The sequence below is a fragment of the Porites lutea genome, chromosome 12 (genome assembly GCF_958299795.1).
Source record: "Porites lutea chromosome 12, jaPorLute2.1, whole genome shotgun sequence".
In the NCBI taxonomy this organism is placed as follows: Eukaryota; Metazoa; Cnidaria; class Anthozoa; order Scleractinia; family Poritidae; genus Porites; species Porites lutea.
In genome coordinates this window covers 4501688-4520855 of record NC_133212.1, presented here as the reverse complement: position 1 = coordinate 4520855, position 19168 = coordinate 4501688, and the positions used below count along the sequence as shown (strand labels likewise).

At 39.8% G+C, this 19168-nt stretch overlaps 2 protein-coding genes across 4 annotated transcripts in view; one reads left to right on the top strand and one right to left on the bottom strand.

Moving 5' to 3' along the window:
- The window catches only part of LOC140922134 (KICSTOR complex protein SZT2-like), a 71901-nt gene extending 69393 nt beyond the window's left edge, over positions 1-2508 (top strand). The window contains exons 62-64 of the mRNA XM_073372155.1: positions 118-254; positions 1001-1139; positions 1510-2508. Coding sequence (XP_073228256.1) covers positions 118-254; positions 1001-1139; positions 1510-1662 — 429 coding nt within the window. The 3' untranslated portion in view covers positions 1663-2508. The remainder of the gene's footprint in view (positions 1-117; positions 255-1000; positions 1140-1509) is intronic.
- A 5499-nt stretch (positions 2509-8007) lies between these two features.
- LOC140921199 (thioredoxin-like) overlaps positions 8008-19168 on the bottom strand; it is a 29369-nt gene continuing 18208 nt past the window's right edge. Inside the window, exons 1-5 of one of the 3 annotated variants that reach the window (XM_073371177.1) lie at positions 13576-13757; positions 11915-12019; positions 11038-11097; positions 9534-9596; positions 8008-8173 (exon numbers count right to left, since the gene is read on the bottom strand). In XM_073371177.1, coding sequence (XP_073227278.1) covers positions 8087-8173; positions 9534-9596; positions 11038-11097; positions 11915-12019; positions 13576-13596 — 336 coding nt within the window. In that variant the 5' untranslated portion in view covers positions 13597-13757 and the 3' untranslated portion in view covers positions 8008-8086. Of the gene's footprint in view, positions 8174-9533; positions 9597-11037; positions 11098-11914; positions 12020-13575; positions 13758-19168 lie in introns of those variants that run through there. The other 2 variants (XM_073371176.1, XM_073371178.1) reach the window with 2 other exon arrangements.

Below are 19168 nucleotides of genomic sequence, written 5' to 3'. Positions count from 1 at the left end.
GTGACTGACACCCGAATGAGTTAGCCCATTTTATTGATTTTTCCAAGATTTATTTTTTTTGAGAGTGATGGTAACACTTGCCTCACAAATCTGTTGGAATTAATGTTTTCTTCTCAGTCTTCAGCAACTCGCCTGAGCTTTGAGGAGTTCAAGCAGTTACTATCTGTCGTTGTTAGCAAATCTTTACGAGATGAGGATCCACAGGTGATACCTTTACTGGCCAATCGAGCCTCGTGGTACCTTAATTTATTCCGGTAAGATTTTAACCGGTAATTGTGCATTCGCCACTTGCACATCTTTCATAATGCACCTTATTTTGCGCCCCCCCCCCCCCCCCCCCCTACCAGAAAAAAAATTTGCATAAGCTTTGTTTTTAATTTCTCTTGGGACGGCTGTAATACCCTGGAGAAATAAAAAAAATTGGAGGGGGTGGGAGGGGGGGGGCCAATAAGGTGCATTACGGAAGATTTACAAGTGGCGAATGCTCAATTAATAGATGCAGTCGCATCACGATTAAGTACTTGTCGGTCCAATCTCTCTGTACAGTCACGTCTATAAGAGGGACACCTGGTATTGGTCCCTTCCCTACCGTTTTTAAAGCATGTTACTGTTACTAAACTCTTCAAAACAGACTCTTTAGTGACGGACAGTTCGGGCCGGTTTCAACCGTGTCCATCACAGAAACAATTATCTTACTGAAGAAAAGACGGACACATCTAGGTTAACTAATATTGTGCTCCTTACTACAATTATTTTGGTTAATTTAAAGTGCAAACCCCAATCTCCCCTCCCACCAATCATAAAGTAACAACCGGGGAGGGGACACTATGGCTGAAAGTCTAATGTTAAAAACATGACACAGACAAATAAAGCCGCCTTGTTGTTGCACAGTATTGTCTTAAGAGTATCTGACGATTTTTATTGCTGTCGTAGGATGTCACTTTCGGTCATTTTCTTAATTCTCATGATCTGAACATATGTTTGTAAATTTTTTTTTCAGTATTATCACCGCCAAGTTTCCGGATACCCATCGTCTTTTCGTAGGAGAAGATAGTACAGTTCATTACTTGGCAATTTTAAATGCAGACGATCCAGATATGTTTGTACTGATTCATGTAGACGAACAAAGCGACACTGCGGTAAGTTGAACGGTGTCGGATTTTAAAGTAGACTCGATTAGCAGCCGCTGTTCGGGAATGAGTCCGCGCTTCTCCACTCCTCCTCTTCCTCCCCCCCTCCTCCACTCTTCCGCCTTCTCCTCCTCCTCCTCCTCCTCCTCCTCCACTTCTCCTTCTTCCCCTCCTCGTCCTCCTCCACTCCTCCTCCCCCCTCCACCTCCTCCTCCACCACTCCTCCTCCCCCTCCTCCTCTTCCTCCTCCTCCTTCTCTTCTCCTATTTTCAGTGCCTTTAAATCTCTTTGATGAATGGTGGGCATGAGGATTGTCCTGGGCTTAAAAACTTTGCTAAAGGCACCTTTTTAACTATTTTTGTTGTTGTTGTTGTTACAGGACATGTTAGTTGTTTTCCGTGAGGATTCCCAGCCCGATGAAGGCGGGACATCCCGCCAACCCCGCCTTCTAAGCAAGAAAATCAGGAGACACGTGTACAGTGTCGTCAATGCTTTGTGCTTCCACCTTTGGACAAGCTTACTTCAGGTATAACAACACGGGCATCAAGAGAGTTTCACATGACCGGGAATAGAAGGTCCCTTTTGGTAAACTATCAACACCCTATCAAGCCGGATGATTTGTTAAGAGTCGAGTCAGGTCTTCACATCCTTGAAAGCAAAGTAAAGCAGCTGAATTCCTATTTGAATAAGCGCTGCATCGTCTAAATCCTCTGACGGTATCGTCGCTCTCAGGCGAAATGTGAGACGTTCCAGTTGTTTCAGTAACCCCACAATGCACTGAGAACTTGGTACTGCGCAACCAGAACCTGTGTCGTTGTGTGCATGAGTAATTCGTCAATCCAAGAAACAATCAGTAAACATAGTAAATCGGGAGAGCCGACTCCTAGCGCGGGAAAAGTCTTTCGAGCAACACAAAATGAAGTCTTTTTTCCTCTGATTGGTCGAAAAAGTGGCGCAAGACAATTTTTCGTTGCTGAATCGTAGAAATATAAAAGAAAGCAATCGCTTTAATACCGCTCAATAAATTTCATCCCGTGTGCAACGTAGATATATTCGGAAATTTGGAATTAACACTGTAAACTTTTGAATTGTTGTAAATCATGATGAATTTCTTGATTCTCTTTGTCGTAGTACCCTGGGGCCTTAGTTTTTGTTTTTAGCTTTTATTTAGTTGGTCAAAAAAGAATCTAGAGTGTTTACGTTAACACACGTAGTAGAATGTCTTTAAATATTAGGTTTTATTGCTTACGTGAAGCCGGTTTTGTTAATAAAAAAGAAAATTTTGTAAAGTTTCAAATTAAACAAATTTGTAGATAATTGTACATAGATGGAATTAGAGTAGTCCGATAACTTGGAAATAAACATAGCCTTTTCTGTAGATTGTTGAAAGTGGATTACAATAAGCAGTAGTGCGAACTAATAATTACTGACTTCGACGCTGCTATGCCCGATGACAGTCGCCATTATATTAACTGCGCTGTCTCAAGGCATGCACAGTATATAAAATGGGTAGATTTCTCCGTCAAAAAATAGAAAATTAATTAATTATTAATTTTATTAACTTAGTAACCCAGAAGGCGTTGCGAATGGAGAAGGTTTTGCTTTTTTGTGTTGATCGAGGTGATCTGATGTTATTTACAATCGATAAGGAGTGATTTTATAAGTTTTGTGTCTTCAAGAAGCGCTCCAAAAGAGCTGTGAAAGGGCTGGGCTGCGGCAGTTGCAAATTCGGTCTGTTGGACGCTGCGATGGAAAGCGTTTTGACAGTGGTGCACAGTGCTGTTGCAGCGGTACAGAACATTTCGGAATCACGAATCTTCGCTGCAATTAATATAGCGGGAGAAAGGCTCCAAAAAGAGGAAAAATGTTTACTACCGGTCTTAGTATGGCACTCGTTAGTTAAAAAAGAAACTGAAAAATTGACAATCCATGATCTGTAGCATTTTCTTTTCCGTGATGAAATTTCGCGGCAGTTTTGAATGTAGTTGTAGCTATCTCGAGCACACTGGCCGTATCTTTTCTAGTTTCAGCTCTTTTAGCCTGCCAACATTTCAAAACTTGTCAGAACAACAGAATTGTTGTCCCCATTTTGAGTTTTTTTACTGAAGACTGGACCCGAGTTTATGACGTAGCTGATTTCAAAATTTCGGGTTTCAGTCGTCCACAACAAATTAACCAAACCCGTCCGATCCCAAAAAACCTACTCTGGAGAGCGGTTTCGGTGTGCGGATTCACTGTGTTCGTGTGCATAAAGCCGATTCGTACAAAAAAGTATGCGGTTACAAAAATATCCGGATTCTTGCAGACTGCGCCTTAGTTTGGACGGAAAAATGCATCGAAATGTTGCATTGTCTAACAAAACGCATTAGCGTGGCCGGGGCGTAGTTTTGTGATCGACCAATTGGTCATTTACATGATCCTTCAGGGTTTTGCTTTCATGAGGAAATTACTGGTTTTGTTATTTGAACCTCACTGGGATTACCAGATTTAAATACGAAAGAAAAAAACGAAATGAATTATAGTCTTAGTAGTAAAAAGACGTCATCATGCAAATAGCCTAATTGGCTTCAAGGCCTAGCTTAACCGCACCAGAAACCTGGGTCATGAAAGCAATTCAAGCATTTTTTTTTCCATCCATTTTTTAACGAGCCTTGGGAGATTTGTGCATGGTAGGCCAACACTTTCTTTTGAACTGAGTTTTTCTATTTTTCCATTTGAATTTTTTTAAAAAGCTGCATTTGTACTAATGAACTTTGTGCAATGAAAATGGTTTTTCGGGACCAAGCAATGTTTTCGGCGGGAGTTTTGTGAACCGCACGCCAGCTTTGTTTTTCGTTTTGAATTGTTCATTAGAGACGTGATACAAAAATGACATTTCCAATGCGGTAGAGATGAAAATAATAGCTATGCTGTACCCAATTTAAACCCTTTGGGAATATAACGTTTTGTTTCAGGAATTTCCGTATCATTTAAATGTGAATGCCACATTATAATGGAAATACAATACACAAAGAATCTTAACCCCGGGAGATTTGAATTGGGTACAACATTGAGTTAGCCAAATAGGTCTAAACCCATGCACAAAATATGCAGATGCCAAATCTATTGTTCACAAACGAGGCTATTGGTCGTCTTGCACAGGTCGTGCAGTAACGAAATGTACCAAAAAGCGTGATACACGTGCAGAATTGTTGCTGTTTTACTTGGTTTTCTTTTTTGCCTATGGAAACTATTCTCCTGACCGTTGTTGTTGTGGTTGTTTAAGCTTGCTTTCCAAGAAGTCGAACATAGCGGAATTCAAGTGCTTCCTGTACCTTTTTTCTTCGAGAACCGTACGCTACTTTGGAAGTTTCCGAAAGCTAGCGGCCGCATTTCCTTATCACAGCAGACAGTAAAGAGCAACAATGGGACGACTTGTTTGCGAAGATGACAACCGAAAACGGTAACAAAACAAGCAGCAAATGGCCCGCTGCGGTAGCCAATACGCTGGGTTAAACTTCTTCCAGCAAAACATTCGTTTGTTGAGTAAAGGTAAGATAAAAAAGGTGATTTATAATTGAATTCACCCTGAATAGTAAAAGCTTTTTGTAATTTTCTACATTATAAAACCTCATGGGGATCAATAGTCCACGTTCAATATATTCTAACATGAATCCTTGGCTTTCTATATTTGGTTTGTTTTTCTCTGTGCTCAAGTCTCTTCTGGGCATTGCGAGACAATGTAGTTAGAAATTTGCAATTTTGTCCCTAAAGCCTTGGGGTCAAGTTAGAATTTAAATATATTGAAGGTGGCTACTGTTGATAATCACTGTACGGCGGCCATGTTGGAATTTCTCTTGATTGGTGAATTTTAAATCCTGGAGATGAATATTAACAATTACATGTTTCAGTGAGACGAGACAGGGGTGGGCCACTTTTTCTGGGACATTTCTCCCTGGACCGAAACGTTTCCTTTATGTTTCGACCGAAATTTCTGGAAATAGAAATATAATTTTCCTCACACCTTACTTTTGTCGTCCAATATGACCGCCTTGTCATGTGTTTGAAAACCAGGAATACTGACAAGTGTCTCTTTGACTCGTTAAACCTTTCTTTTTCATAAAAAGGGTACAAGTACCTTGGAAGCTCGTTATCGTCTGTCAACGTTGGACTCATTCTCTTCATCTCTCTTTTTACGTCGAAACAAGGATTTGTGTTGACACCTGGAAACCGAACTCGGGACCTTTCGCACAGAAGACTGCACAGTAACCCGATGTGCCAATCCTTGCGCTACTTAAATTGTCATCATTTCCTATGCTCCCTGCTGTCACGTATGTTTACGTGATTGCCCTGTCGTCGTCATCATTATCACTATCTTTAGTTATTTCTCTCAGTATGCAGTCACTGTTATTGTTGTTGAGTTTATCCTCCTCTTTTTACCTTAGAAATCCAGCAGAACACCCACAGCCCGGAGGCCAGAATTGCCAATTACCGTGAAGTTCTGTATGAGCCTATTATGGCACCCTTTTGAGTCTGACAGAAACATGTATCACTAAGGCGACACCTATAACGGCAACCTAGTGGCGATCTGAACAGTGACAGGGAATTCAGTGGAGTGTATTCGAGGTAAGAACTGTTTTTTAATTTAGAGTGGTTCTTAAGGGTGAAGGTTGAGTACATGTGCGCGTTACCCATGGTAAATTGTTATCGCCAATTTCCTTACTGTAACCCTGGTAACGCCACAATACAAAATAATATACTATAAATGAGTTTCAATCTTTGACATTCCCCGTTCCTCTCTCTTGTCAGGAGCTTAAAAAGGCGACTGAAGTCTTAGGATTTTGTATAGTATTGGGAAAACAGAAATTTCAGAATGGACATTGAAGTGAACGTATTGGTGAGTAACTTTTACTCAAGATGAATAGATTGAGTAAACAAATAAATAAATAAATAAATAAATAATATTTTTAGAGAAACAGTCTAGAAAGGCGAGCTGTATTGCAAAAACTTTTTAGGAGTGATCTTTTTTTCATTCCAATCGCTAAAGTGCAGATTTAAATTTAGCAAAAACGTTTTCGCAACTTCGCTGCGTACTACGGCACAAGGCACAGAGGAGTTATTTGTGACCTTGATTGTTGATTGTAGTTAAATTTTACAGTTAATACCGCGCATCGCCTTTATTTTTATACTGTGGAATCGGACAAACCGTCATGCGATCTTCTTACAAACCTGGTAAAATATTATCCAGTGCTCCGGAAAACCGCTTAAGGTAATGACTGTGGAGGAATAACAGCAGCTAAGATATAATAAAGAGACAACTGGTCTCTTTTTCTTCTCGGCACTTGGTGCCTCGCTCGGAAAGCTTCGCTTTCCTCCACTCTTACAGTATTTACTCTTACAGTATATATAGCTCAAAATGCTGTAAGATCCCAAAAGGACTTTCCGCAGGCAGTTTGCCATTTTAATAGGCGCCCAAGGCTCTCTGGGGGACGTGAGATAGTTGCTCGCCCTGGTTGTGTGGACCATAGTTAGTAAATATCGCTTGGAAGCAATTCTGGTGTTTTTTGTTAAAAAAAAACCCGCCAGTTTCCCGTCGTGAGATAGCTGAAACTATCGCTATTCATAACGTGCCAAATAATACTAAATAGTAGAACATGCTTAAACAGTAGGTTGATTACACTCTGAAAAGATAATGGGCTGGCAAACCGAGTTCAACTTTCAAAAGCCAAGTCTAAAAGCGGGTAAGGATTGTAAACGCTTGAAATCTGAAAACAGGTGTGGAAACGTTATGTTTTGATCTGAAACAGGGTCAGGATTTGTGGAAACGGGCGGTACACCTTACTCCCCCATCAAGAATTCCAAAAATTTATCTCCTCTTTCAAGGGGGTGTTCAAGAAACTGTGTCAAAAATCTTCTTCCAAAATAGTCCCAAAGAGAAATAGACACCGCGCTAGTCTCAGGCGGATCCTTAAATGGGTCAATGAAAATAGTCCCAAAGAGAAATAGACACCGCGCTAGTCTCAGGCGGATCCTTAAATGGGTCAATGATTAAATTTTTACTCATGTTAAAGTTACCCACTTGATCACGCGTAGCGCTACGCACAGTTACTACTTTTAACTGAAACTTAGACAAACAAATTGAAATTAATATTAACGAATTGCTCACTTTTGTTTGTCTGTTTTCATTATGTTTGTCTGACCTTTGTCATTAAAACTAGAAAGCTCTTATAAGTTTGGGCCACCTGTGCACGAAACAGGATTTCCTCGCTAAAAGTTTTTCACGTCCTACTTCACCGACGGTCGAGTCTCCTTCAGGATTTAATTTTTATATCGTATTCGACGATTTGTTTCTGAATTGATTGAGTATGCTCATCACAACTCGTTTGCATACAATGAAAGTTTACAACACCAGACCGGTTTGCCTCCCCATCGAAGTTTTGCTCATAAAGATCCTCCTTTTTTAAACGACGGAAGTATTTTCTCGTTTCGAAGTAATCAACGCTTTCGTGGACCGACCACTTCCGGAAAAGCTCGACATCTTTCTCATTAATTTTCCTTAAGCTTTCTTCACAAAAAAACATGGCCCTCTGAAAAATTTTTAGGTGTTGTCAGACAGACGTAGCCTGCGTTGCAGTAGGCTATCACTTACGTCACGATGCTTATCCCCAGTTTCCACGGACTCCGCTAGGAACGCCTGGGACCATGACTTCCCTTTTGGTGCGCACACACGGAAACAAAAAGAAAGCCAGCTCGACTAATGACAAAAATGAGAAGTCAGACAAACTTAACAAATTAGTCATCATTTGTGAGTTGTGCTATTGCAGGTAACTCAGTTTTTTACCATGTCTTAGTTCCGTGCAAGTGTGTTGTTTTTCGAGAGACACTGGTACCACACAGGTGCAGAAGTAAAGTATATTTAATGAGGTATTTTAAATTAAGTGGTCGGTCTAATAACTCTGTTTTTATTCGCCGAGACCCTATTTTTCTGACATGATGGCATCCTTCCATTTGTTAATTTTTTCGTTAAGTTTTTCCTCGTCGGCCCCTCTGACGTCATCCACGACCTAAAATTAAAATTGTAAATGGAATTAGAATGGAGCATTCACAACAGTATCACAAAGTATCGCTACAAAATTAAGAAACTGGTATCAGATTTTCTTGCTGTGTACTCTGTTTGTTTGTTTGTTTGTTTGTTGTTATAATAAATGCAGCGACGTTTTTGTAATTTTTTTTCCAGTGGGCTGAGACTGCTATTGAAAGCCTAAATTTCCTTCCGTTAGCAGTCAACTTTTACATGATGTATAAAACTGTCATGCACGAAGCCTGATTTATAGCTTGCGCCAGACCACCTGATAATAAGTGCCTCCAATGAAAACAAGTGAAACATCATACATGCTTGTTGTGAATGCATGCATGGTTGACCTTGTCTCTATTTATTTGATAGCCTGATTGGTGTTGTTCCCTACACTTGTTAAAGAACCAATAACATTCTTCTGATTCCTGTGGTTTGGTCTTGTTCAGCATTAATACAAAGTCAACAACACAGATATATTATTATTACTTCCTCTAAGGGCTCCTTCCCCCGGGGGGGTGGGGGTAGGGGCATTTGCTTATGAGACCAATTTAGGTTTTTGGCAAACTACCCACCTACCCCTCCCTTAAGCCAACATTAACATTTACTTCTCATTTAGGGCAAAATGCTGGCTTAGGGGAGGGGTAGGTGGACAGTTTCCCAGAAACCTAAATTAATCTGACGGATATGTAACACTGTCTTCAGGGTCTTGAGTCTTGAGTCTCAGGGTGTACAATTTCACTATTCTGCGTCCAGAAAAAGGTGTCTTTTTGGATCAGAAGCCTCTGAAAGAGGGTGAAGGTTGGCTATAAAAGGTCTACATTGTGTGTTGCCAATTTGTTTTTGTTCTGAGAAAAAAATCTAATTCCATTACAATGTATGTCAGTTTTCGTAAATACTTAATTCTGCGATACTATGCGAAATGAATGAGGGTCTTGGGTAAGATCTCTGATCTTAAACAGGGAATCGAAATGACTATTTTTGTCTTAAAACGTTTCTCAAGTCCGCGTAGTACAGTAGCTCTTCCAGACCCCTATTTTCATCGGTCTAAATAAGCAGTAGCTTCTTTTGTTTTTAGGGCTAAGGGCATTGTTTGTGTTGAATCATCTATTGCTTCGCTCTCCAATCACAGACCATCTCTGGAGAGCGAGAGTCCACCCGGGTCTTTTCAAGGATATTTCTCAACACGCTGTAGGGGCCTTTGCCAGAATTAATTTTGCGCAGCGTACAGTCAGAGGTAGTAAGTTGAACGCCCTTATATGTGAATGTGATATTTCAGACAGCTGCATGGTTACATTGTTTTGATTTTACTGTCCTAGATTTACTGTACATGACAGAGATCTAATATTTACCTTTCTATTTTTGAAAAACTTGAAATGTGGGATGGAGGATATGGCGTATTGTTCTGCAAGGTCCTACAATAAATGCAAATGGTTGAGATTTAAGAACAACATCAACTAATTAGACAAAATTCTTCAAAAGTAAATCACTATCATCATGTCTGTTACCTTTTATGAGTTAATGTGGTTTTTATGCCATAACAGTTCACCCTTTTCATTCATTGCGCTGACCACCCCATTAAACACATGATAGAGGCTCCGCAATTCTGAGCTAGTGTAAAAAATCCTCCCGATCTTGTGTTCTAAGCACCATAAGATATGTGTAATGTCATGGATATTATCTGTGAAAATTATAATACAATTGCGTTGCCCCCTTACCTCCAAAACCCTTAGAAAGACTCAGCCACTCTAATGTCTCTGAGTCTTCCGGGGCTTTAGTTATCTGGGTTATTATAATACCTGGGATTCCACCGACAGATTAGAAAGAGAAGCCATACAATAATCTCAGTCCCGCAGGCCAGAAAAAGGTTTGTAAAGAAACTGGTTTCCAGTCTCCTTGAAATGCCCAGAATGGCAGACTTGAGTTGTGGAATGGAATCCTGCCCACACAATTCACTACTAAATTTCTCTTTGTTGTAGGTCTTTAAAATTAGCTGATCTTTCGCCGTACCCCAAATTTTAATCTTTAACAAATCTTGCAAGGAAATAATGCGAATGAAGTAATTAATTATTTATGATAAGCGACGCCATTGGGCTATGAAAGTTTATAATGAAAACAAAGGGATCAGATGGGTCATAATGTGCTGATGAAACTTACTTTCCTGCTTTCCAAGGGCCAAAATCTAAAATCCTACTCGCGATCTTCTGAAGAAGAATGTTCTGTCTGCAATCTAAGCGTAAGACGATGAAGACTGGACAAGAATATTGTCCGTTTGGACAAAAAGGGTTTTTTAAATATGTATCGAGTCATGTTTGAGAGAAATTTTCTGAAAATTTAGTGAAGTGACATCACATTTATTGCTCGACGTTGTGAAACCTAATTAAAAATGGCCACTCGAGAGAGTGGATGTGACATTGTTATCTAGATTGCCCGAGACTGGAGAATCGGGTTTTTCAAGACATGCATGCACGAGTTTCGAAATACCATGGCAGGCGTAACGGGAAAAAATGCTTTTTAACACTTACTCGAGCTCGGTTACAAAAGCCAATGGCAACCGTAGCTCTGAGAGCGTTTTCCGTTGGAAACTAAACCACAAAATAATACCAACAGGAAATCTTTTTATACGGTTTAATCTATACGCTCGGTTGCGAAAGCTACGAACCGTGTCCCTGATGTTTAAAACGTCGATGTTCAGCCGGTAACTGTATGAAATCTAGCCAAAATCTTCGAGAACAACTACATAAAATACACAACAACATCAAACAAACATTAAGACGCCCTAATGTGAGCTACCTCTGCATTTTATGGATATTTAGTCTTATTTTAAAGGCTTGTTAGATATTTATAATTACGTACCTTGGCCTTTTGAATGTTCACTTTGGCAAAAACTACATCCGGATACTCTGAGGCCATTTTCTGAAGAAAAATAAATCAATTAAATAACATAATGCCATACTTCCATTATTTTACGTAATTACTACTACTACGTTAACGAAAGTAGCCTCACTAATAAATTTGCGGTGTTACCTATTGGTAGTAGCACACGGAAATTGCCAGAGTTATATTATATTGTTTATGTCAAAAAGCAGTTTCGGCCGATATAGGAATAAATCGAAGCAAAAAATCCCAGTATATGTAGCTCTACAAATTTCAGTTTTACAATTGTTTCTTTCCGTTATTTAATGGCAGTTCGATAAGTCAGACGAGACAGACCAAGAGAAAATGGAAAACATTGTTTGGATCGAAACATTTTTTTTTTAACAAAACCTAGGCGTTCAAGTAAGACGGTATTTTTGGTTAATTCGCAATAATTCTGGACACCATGAACTTTAGTGAAAATGGAATGGCAAGTCTCGCTCGGCTCGGACCGCAACGGCTGTCAAAGAGGGCCAACTGTGTGGTTAGACCACTTCTATGGTTATGTTCTACCCGGGCCGAAGTGTTCCATTTTTGTTTCGACCGTAATTCCCGGAAATTTTAGCACCATGGCGGAAATAAGACAAAATTAAAACCAATAACTAGTATTGAATAAAACGTAATTACGATCAACGACTTCCTGTTCCTTGACAAATTAAACACGCAACAGCTAGAGAGAGTGCTTGCTAAAGTATAGCGTCACTTTATTCAGGTTGAACTACTTGAACTTTAAGCTATGACAGAGATATTTCATGGCCACCGGCTTAATGTCTAAGGGTCCTGGGCACTAAATAGAATATTTATCGGTGACATTTACCTCAAATTTTGGTCCCATTGTGCGACAAGGACCGCACCAATCGGCGAAGAAGTCAATCACCACTAGCTTGTCGCCACTGTTTTTCAACAAGTCGTTAAGATTTTTCTGCAAGAGTTTTAAGCCACAGTCAATTTTTTTTCAGGACGATGCCTTGCTATAAGGTACACCCAGTAGCTTATGTCTGGTATAAATTATATGGAGACAGTAGTTATTCTATAACAAACTGTATTTGGTTTTGTTAAACAGTTCAAACTGTGGCCCTCCACAGAGGTCCTTTCCCAAAAGATCAAGGATGAAATAAACCGTGCTATGACTCTTGCGCATCGCTGTCCTGGCTTCGCCTCTCACACTCGCAGCTTTGTCTAGAACCACCGGGAATCAGTAGAAAAAAAGAAAACTCTGATACCCAAGGTACACGAAGCTATTTTTGTCAACTGAATATTTCATTGTAAGAGTGACCGTTTCACTCACTCTTGCCTTCGATCCCACATAGACTTGTAGCTGGTGTTCACTCGACCAGGCTAAAAATTGTATATCGTCCATTGCATGTATCAGCCCAAAGCCCTGTAGGCCCTGGCCTACAAATTTTTAATTGATTACTCTACTGCTTGTAATAAATTATGCGTTGCTGAGCTCAAAGTGTTGGTGAGGTCAGTATGCGTGCAATTTTAGAATATGCGGAAATGAAAGTCAGCCAGGCCTTCAACCAGTCAAAAAGCTGGCTACGCCTGTGTGAGTCTGTGTATTGACGAAAAATGTTGACCACCATACTATATGAGTACATGATTTACATTGTAAGCGGAATTTATTTTATTTTTGCCTTTCCCAAAAGTTTCATTTACCTTGCTTCTGAACCAATATTCCGTAAATGTCTTACAATGTCGGCAGGTCAAAACCATTTAAATTAAAACGTTTACACATTTCATGACATTTACAATAAGCCCTTCTGTATATGTCACAGTTTCAGTTATGAGTACATGGATTTTGGATTTAACGAAAAGCTGATATTGAGCCAAAATGAGTGACAAAACTATTTAGCTTTGTCATTTCCGTGAAAAGATTCTTTCTAAGTGTGCTACGTCACTTAATCGCTCATAGCACCATGACACAGCTTTAATGAATATTGGCTCAGCTCATTAAAAAAATATAGAAAACGAAAACAAACCAAGCGACAAATTCATAAAATTTCCAGTCCACTGCGTAAGAAAGCAGCTTGTGTTTTATATCCTATTTTATCCTTAAATTACTTAGGTTAGTTGCTTTCATCGACCCCCATCAAACGTCGTATAAAACTAGTAATTGTTTGTCCACGAATGGCCCTAGTTTAATGTGTGAGGCCCATGCTAACATTTTATTATTTTGAAAACAAGTTTTAAAGTCACTTATCAAATTAATTGTAATTAACTGGGACAGCTTAGTTTTGTAAATTCAAGTAAAAATATCCCACAAGGAACTAAATGGTTCCCCCGAAGCCATGGAAAACCATGAAAATGCCATTCGTGCACGACTTGGCGAACCTTATTTGCTTACTGCTTATCAGAATATGCGCTTGGCAAAACAACGCAGGCAAGTAAAAATAAAACCCTGTGAAAGCAAGGTTTTTCTCAGCACAATGCAAAGAAAAACCAGCCTGATGTGAATAATTCCGTTCAAATACATACCACACTTTTTAGTTCCTTCATATCGGTTTCCCAACGCTATCGGCTTTCCAACGTTAGATCATAAAACATCAGGTGTTATGAATGTATTTACGATGTCCAGCACTTTAAATAAAAAAGGGAAATTAAAGGCTATTACTTAGCAGCGTGATATTTGCCTTTTGTTTTTATAAGAACAAAACAAAGTTTACATTTGCAGCATCACGTCCTGTTTTTGCATTATTTTTCCGCGATGTACAAATTTCGAAAAAAAAAACCCAAACGTTTAGAAACATATTTTGTGTCTAATTTTAGACGCCAACGACCCATAAAAAACATTAAAGGAAACTGGAGATTTTTAAGGTTATCCAAGCACGGAAGACTCGCGCCTTTCTTTGTTATTTTCATCTAAATTCATGGCAAATTAACATGACGTATGATGACCGAAATATCAATGACGACTTCCGTGGGAGCTTTAGCAACGATGACGGCCACGGGAACGAGGACGTCAAAAAAGCAATAGGTTTATTACGCAAAACAACAACCTTGCACGTGCATCACGCTTTTTAGTACATTTCTTTACCGTCCTTGCACGGCTACGACGTGAAAATGCCTAATTGCAAGTATTATGGAGGACGTAAACAAGCGACGAAGAATTTCTTTTTCTCTCTCTAAACCTCAGTGCGCTCCTCAAGAAATCAACTCCAGGGAAGTTCGCCTACATTTGCCATTTTCAGCAAATTGGAATAAACGCGACAAAGTTTAAAAAACGGGAATTCATTTTAAAAATGACGTTTTCGCTGCCGTTGCCGTCGTCGATTCTAAAGCTACCTAATACTTCACCAGCGGTCGTTAAAAGGGACCCTCGCTGGGGTGTAAGCTTTGTATGAGGTCGGCGATTTCACTATGGATTTCACTGTTATAGGAAAGTCTTAGGAGAAGATTAAAGCTGCTTTTGACAAAAACTACTGACTTCATGTATTCGTTCTCACGGTGTCTGAGTCCCTTCGCACATGTTCATGACAGTTTTGCCCCCTGTACTCTAACCTACCTCCAGATGTCCGTTCTCGAAAGACCTGGGATGAAAAAAAACAGATTATCAACTGTCCACCTACCCTCCCCTAAGGCAACATTTTGCCCTAAGTGAGAAGTAAGTGTTAATGTTGGCTTAAGGGAGGGGTAGGTGGGTAGTTTCCCAGAAACGTAGAATCCCCGAATAAACCGTACCCAAGGATTTGATAAAAACCTCTGGCACCCGGGTAGTCTACTACACAGCCGTTTGTTGTGTCACGCAACGCTCCTCCTCCTGGGGTGCTGGGAGCGTGACGACACTAAAAGCGCCTGTGCAGCAGACTAGCACCTGGGGTAACTGTACTCTAACGTAAGCAAAATTATCTTGTGGTGCATGTGGGCTAAATCTTGACAATGGATAACGAAATTGTGATTTTAACACAGTCTTCTTATTATACATTTGCCAATGAGCTCCAATGGTTGCTTTTTGCTTTCAAACCTTTATATTCCTTTGTTTTCAACGCGTTCTTCTAGACCGTGACCGTCGTATGGTTTAAAGCCTCAGCAAATCGATCCCAACGTTGCTGACCCAACCATGTTGGGAGTTGTTGCGTCCGTTTGCCCGTAGCTACAGGTTTGACCAGTTTCAAAACTTTGCGCAACAACTCCCAACAACACGCAACAACATGCAACAACGTCTGCAGACGGACGCAACATGTAACATCCAACAAAGTTGGGAGTTGTTGGCCAACAATATTGCGTAAATAAGCCCCTCCATGTATAAGCCCCTCCAATTATAAGCCCCCCCAAACCGGTAACGCAAAAAACTCCCCGTTAAATCGCCCCTCCAAATATATTAGCTCCCCGGGAGCTTGTACTTGGAAAATTGCCCTGAAATGCAAAGTAAAACAAAGCAAAAACGGTAAATGCACTTCCAACTATAAGGCTAGCTCAATAGATTTTGAAACGCAAATTTCCCTCCGTAGATAAGCCCCTCAAAAAGGGCCTTTGAAAAATATAAGCCCCGGGGCTTATTTTGGGAATTTTACGGTAGCGTAACTGTATTTATAGCCTCCCACGCAAGTGTTTTTAGGGGAGCTCGTTTTTCACCCCTCCCCACAAACGCCTGCTCAGCCGAAGACAACATTTCTTTCCCATTGTTTTATTTGCGTGGTAAGTGACCAATAAACAGTTGTGCAATAAAGTGTTGACACGCTAAACGCGACTAAAACGTGACCCTACAGTTACCGTTTTCCTTCTTTTCTTTCCTTCGTTAAGGTTATGAAGTGCATGGAGTATTCTAAAATTTGATTAAATCTTATTTTTGCCGCTCTGAATCTAACATTTATTGGAGGTTAGAGAGTATTTCCAGTGTTTCATGCAGATCGAATCATTATCAGATTACCTTGCGGTCAAGGTCAACTTTCTAGAATTTGGAAAGTACAATGTGATTGGCTAAGCATGGGAAAGGAATGTTGTCTTCGGTTGAGCAGGCGTTTGTGGGGAGGGATGAAAAACGAGCTCCCCTAAAAACGCCTGCGTGGGAGGCTACTGTATTTATGACCAGCTTACGACAATAACATGATTATCCGGTAACGTTAACCGGCTTCTAACAAGTGTTTGAGCCAGTTAGAATTTCAGTCTATGTTTAGAGTTCTTAAGCCGCGAATTTCCCTGTGTTCACAAGCGTCCGCACAATCCAATATGGCAGTTGATCTTGAACATGGACAACCGTTGGTCCACGACGCTTCAAAGGGACTTCAACGAGTTAAATAGTTTCACTCGACAAGCCACTGATGAAAATAGGCTGCTTTGATTTGTATATAAATTCGTGGGGGAGGAGGTGGGTCGAAAGATAAATCATATAAAAGAACTTTGACAATTTCTCTCTGTTCTATTCGGTCGTTAAAAATCACATTATGAACTGATTCATCCATCAGAATGATTCCTTAGTCGTTTGTTTTTGGAATAGAGATCGCGTGCATGAATATATCAGAATAGTGATAGTATTAATCGCTGTGAACCTCGGAGAAATGTCGCTAAATTATAATAAGAATACTTCTTTCCCTGTAATTTGTTTAAGGGCCTGTTTACATGGAGTGGGTGACCCCGGTTTAGTGGGGTTGGTTTCTTTTGTTTTCACGCTCTGGGGGACACAAAACAAAAGAAACTTACCCCACTAGACCGGGGTCCCCCACTCCATGTAAACAGGGTCTAAGTTATTGAAAGAATAGGATTTTTTTTCTCTACCTTGATTTGCATAAAGCTTCTTTTCCTTTAACATGCAAATTAGCTTTCTTCCAATTTTTTATCTTTTTCGGAATTGTCGTGGTTTTGAGGTTTTGAGCTATTTCTACTGCCTATCATGCTCTTTTGAAATCATTTTAATCTGCAAGTATAGCGAAATGATGCGTACGTGTGTTTTGCTTGGTTTTTTGAAATATCCGCGTTGTGTTTTCCTAGCAACGCAGCAAAACAATGGCGTCGAACTGCACGAGCGAGTGGCTAAATCCGTTAAGAATTTATTTACTGGTAGGTGCATCTACGTCATCAATGATGTAATGGTAAGGTGCCTGTGTATCGAGAGTAATTTTAGCAATTGCTTAATTTGTTTTCGTACACCTACGCTTTGCAATCGGCTCAGCCTTAGTTTCAAGTCCGGGTCCATTTTTCTCGAGATTGACATGGGAATGAACTAAGAGATTGTTCAATTTTTCTTTTGACTGAAGCCAGATGATAATATATTTATCACTAAAAAGTCTTTGTCTATTGATTGGTTTCTTAGGTTGACTGGATTACCTGCTAGTGTCTTTGAGACAAGGAGAACATCGACGTCTAAAATTAAACCTCCCATTTGTCAATGACATGCTTGGTTAAATTAGCCATGTCGAAGCCTTCCCAGTCAATCTTCCTGCACCGAACAGCAGCTTACAGGGGCACCCAACGAGAATATAGTTCAAAACCACTTAAACATAGCATTCTTAAACGTATTTTAGTATTTAAACGGTAGATATAGGCATATTTTCATCCCCTAAAAATTTTTCATCTGTTCGGATTTCCTAGCTGAAAGTCTCAAGATCCGAAAATCATAGGGATCAAAACTTACCTTTTCGAAAATTTCAGCCAGAAAAAAGGCTCCCGAAAATTCTAGGTGAGCTTTTTAGGGTAAAAATCCGTTAAAAAATGGGCAATTACACCAGTTTTTAGATGTTCGAATATCCTAGGAGAGGTAGGCAAGCAAGAAATTTTACAAAAAATGTTCCGAAAATTCTAGATCTCAAATCGTCTTCCGAACAGATATTTTCCGAAAATTGAGGGTGCCCCTGTTATAAGTTGTTCAAAAATCTCGAACTTTATATTTTGAACAGTCTATGAATGCGTATACAATAAACACACATAACATTATAAGAATAAGTATGTAAGAGTTAACCATTGGGAAGCAATCGCCGAAATGTTTTTCAAATGGACGTGGCTGAGATGAAAAAATGCAAGCGTAAACATCAGAGCACCGTATGGCTGCCTTTTCGCCACCCTTGTCGTTCTTGTCGTTGTCGACTCGGTGTTCGTGATAATTAGCCTGAATTAATCACCACGAGGTTTTGAGATGATCGAGGCGATTATGTGAAGAGAATTAATAGTGTGAAAACAGGTTTTGCCTTCACAAAGGGGTAAACTGACGGACGGGGAAAAACTCTAGAACTCTCTGGGAAAGGCCTTTTCCTGGGGACACTCGCTGGCTGCGGGAAGGTACGGAATCTCTTACGCCTGCTGAATACCCTTGAGACAATGATCACAACAGAGCTTGGGTCCAACGTAGAAGTTTAATCCAAGACTATATTGCGGGTAGAGTCACAAACATGACCAAAGAAAATCTTACAAAACGTCGGTGTAAATACTCTAAGTTGATGACGCGATACAGATTAGGTCATGTACTAGCGAGGTAAATTACAGAACACAACAATCATTTCTAAAAGACTATTGGTGGAAACCTAAGCTTGTTTTCAAACATTAATTACTTTCAAAAGCTACACAGTTGGATAACGGCTTTTTACAGGTTGATCACAGTTTGAAGACTAAATACAATTATGACTTGACAAATAAGTTTACGCTCAATAAATCAGCAGGTTGTTTACGGCTTAAAGAAGTTAAGACTACAGAATAAATGATTTCTATATTGGCTTTTCATATTTTTATCAGCGAAAGCAAAATAACTGAATAACAATAAATTATCTCTTCACAATTAACTGGAAACCCAAGATCGACCTGAACCGGTCGCTTCAAAATTTTTGAGACGACTGAGGCGATAGAGACGATTCGGAAAATCAAATAGGAATCAGGCTTTATATTTTAATTACGAACTATTCTTTTCTTGGAGGAGGAAATTGGACTAAGCTCTCTCAACTGCTTGGTTCAGTCTGTTTTTATTTTAAAAAACTAAAACTTCTAAAATGAGAAATTAATTATTACAGCCATGCATTGTAGAGCTTCATCCAGTGATCTTGGAATCAAGTCAGTGCTATCACCACGTGAGTCTCCATAGTAAATAAATTATAATGATGGGGTCAAAAAACAAACACCGTTTTAGTTGGTCACTGCTCTTTAAGCC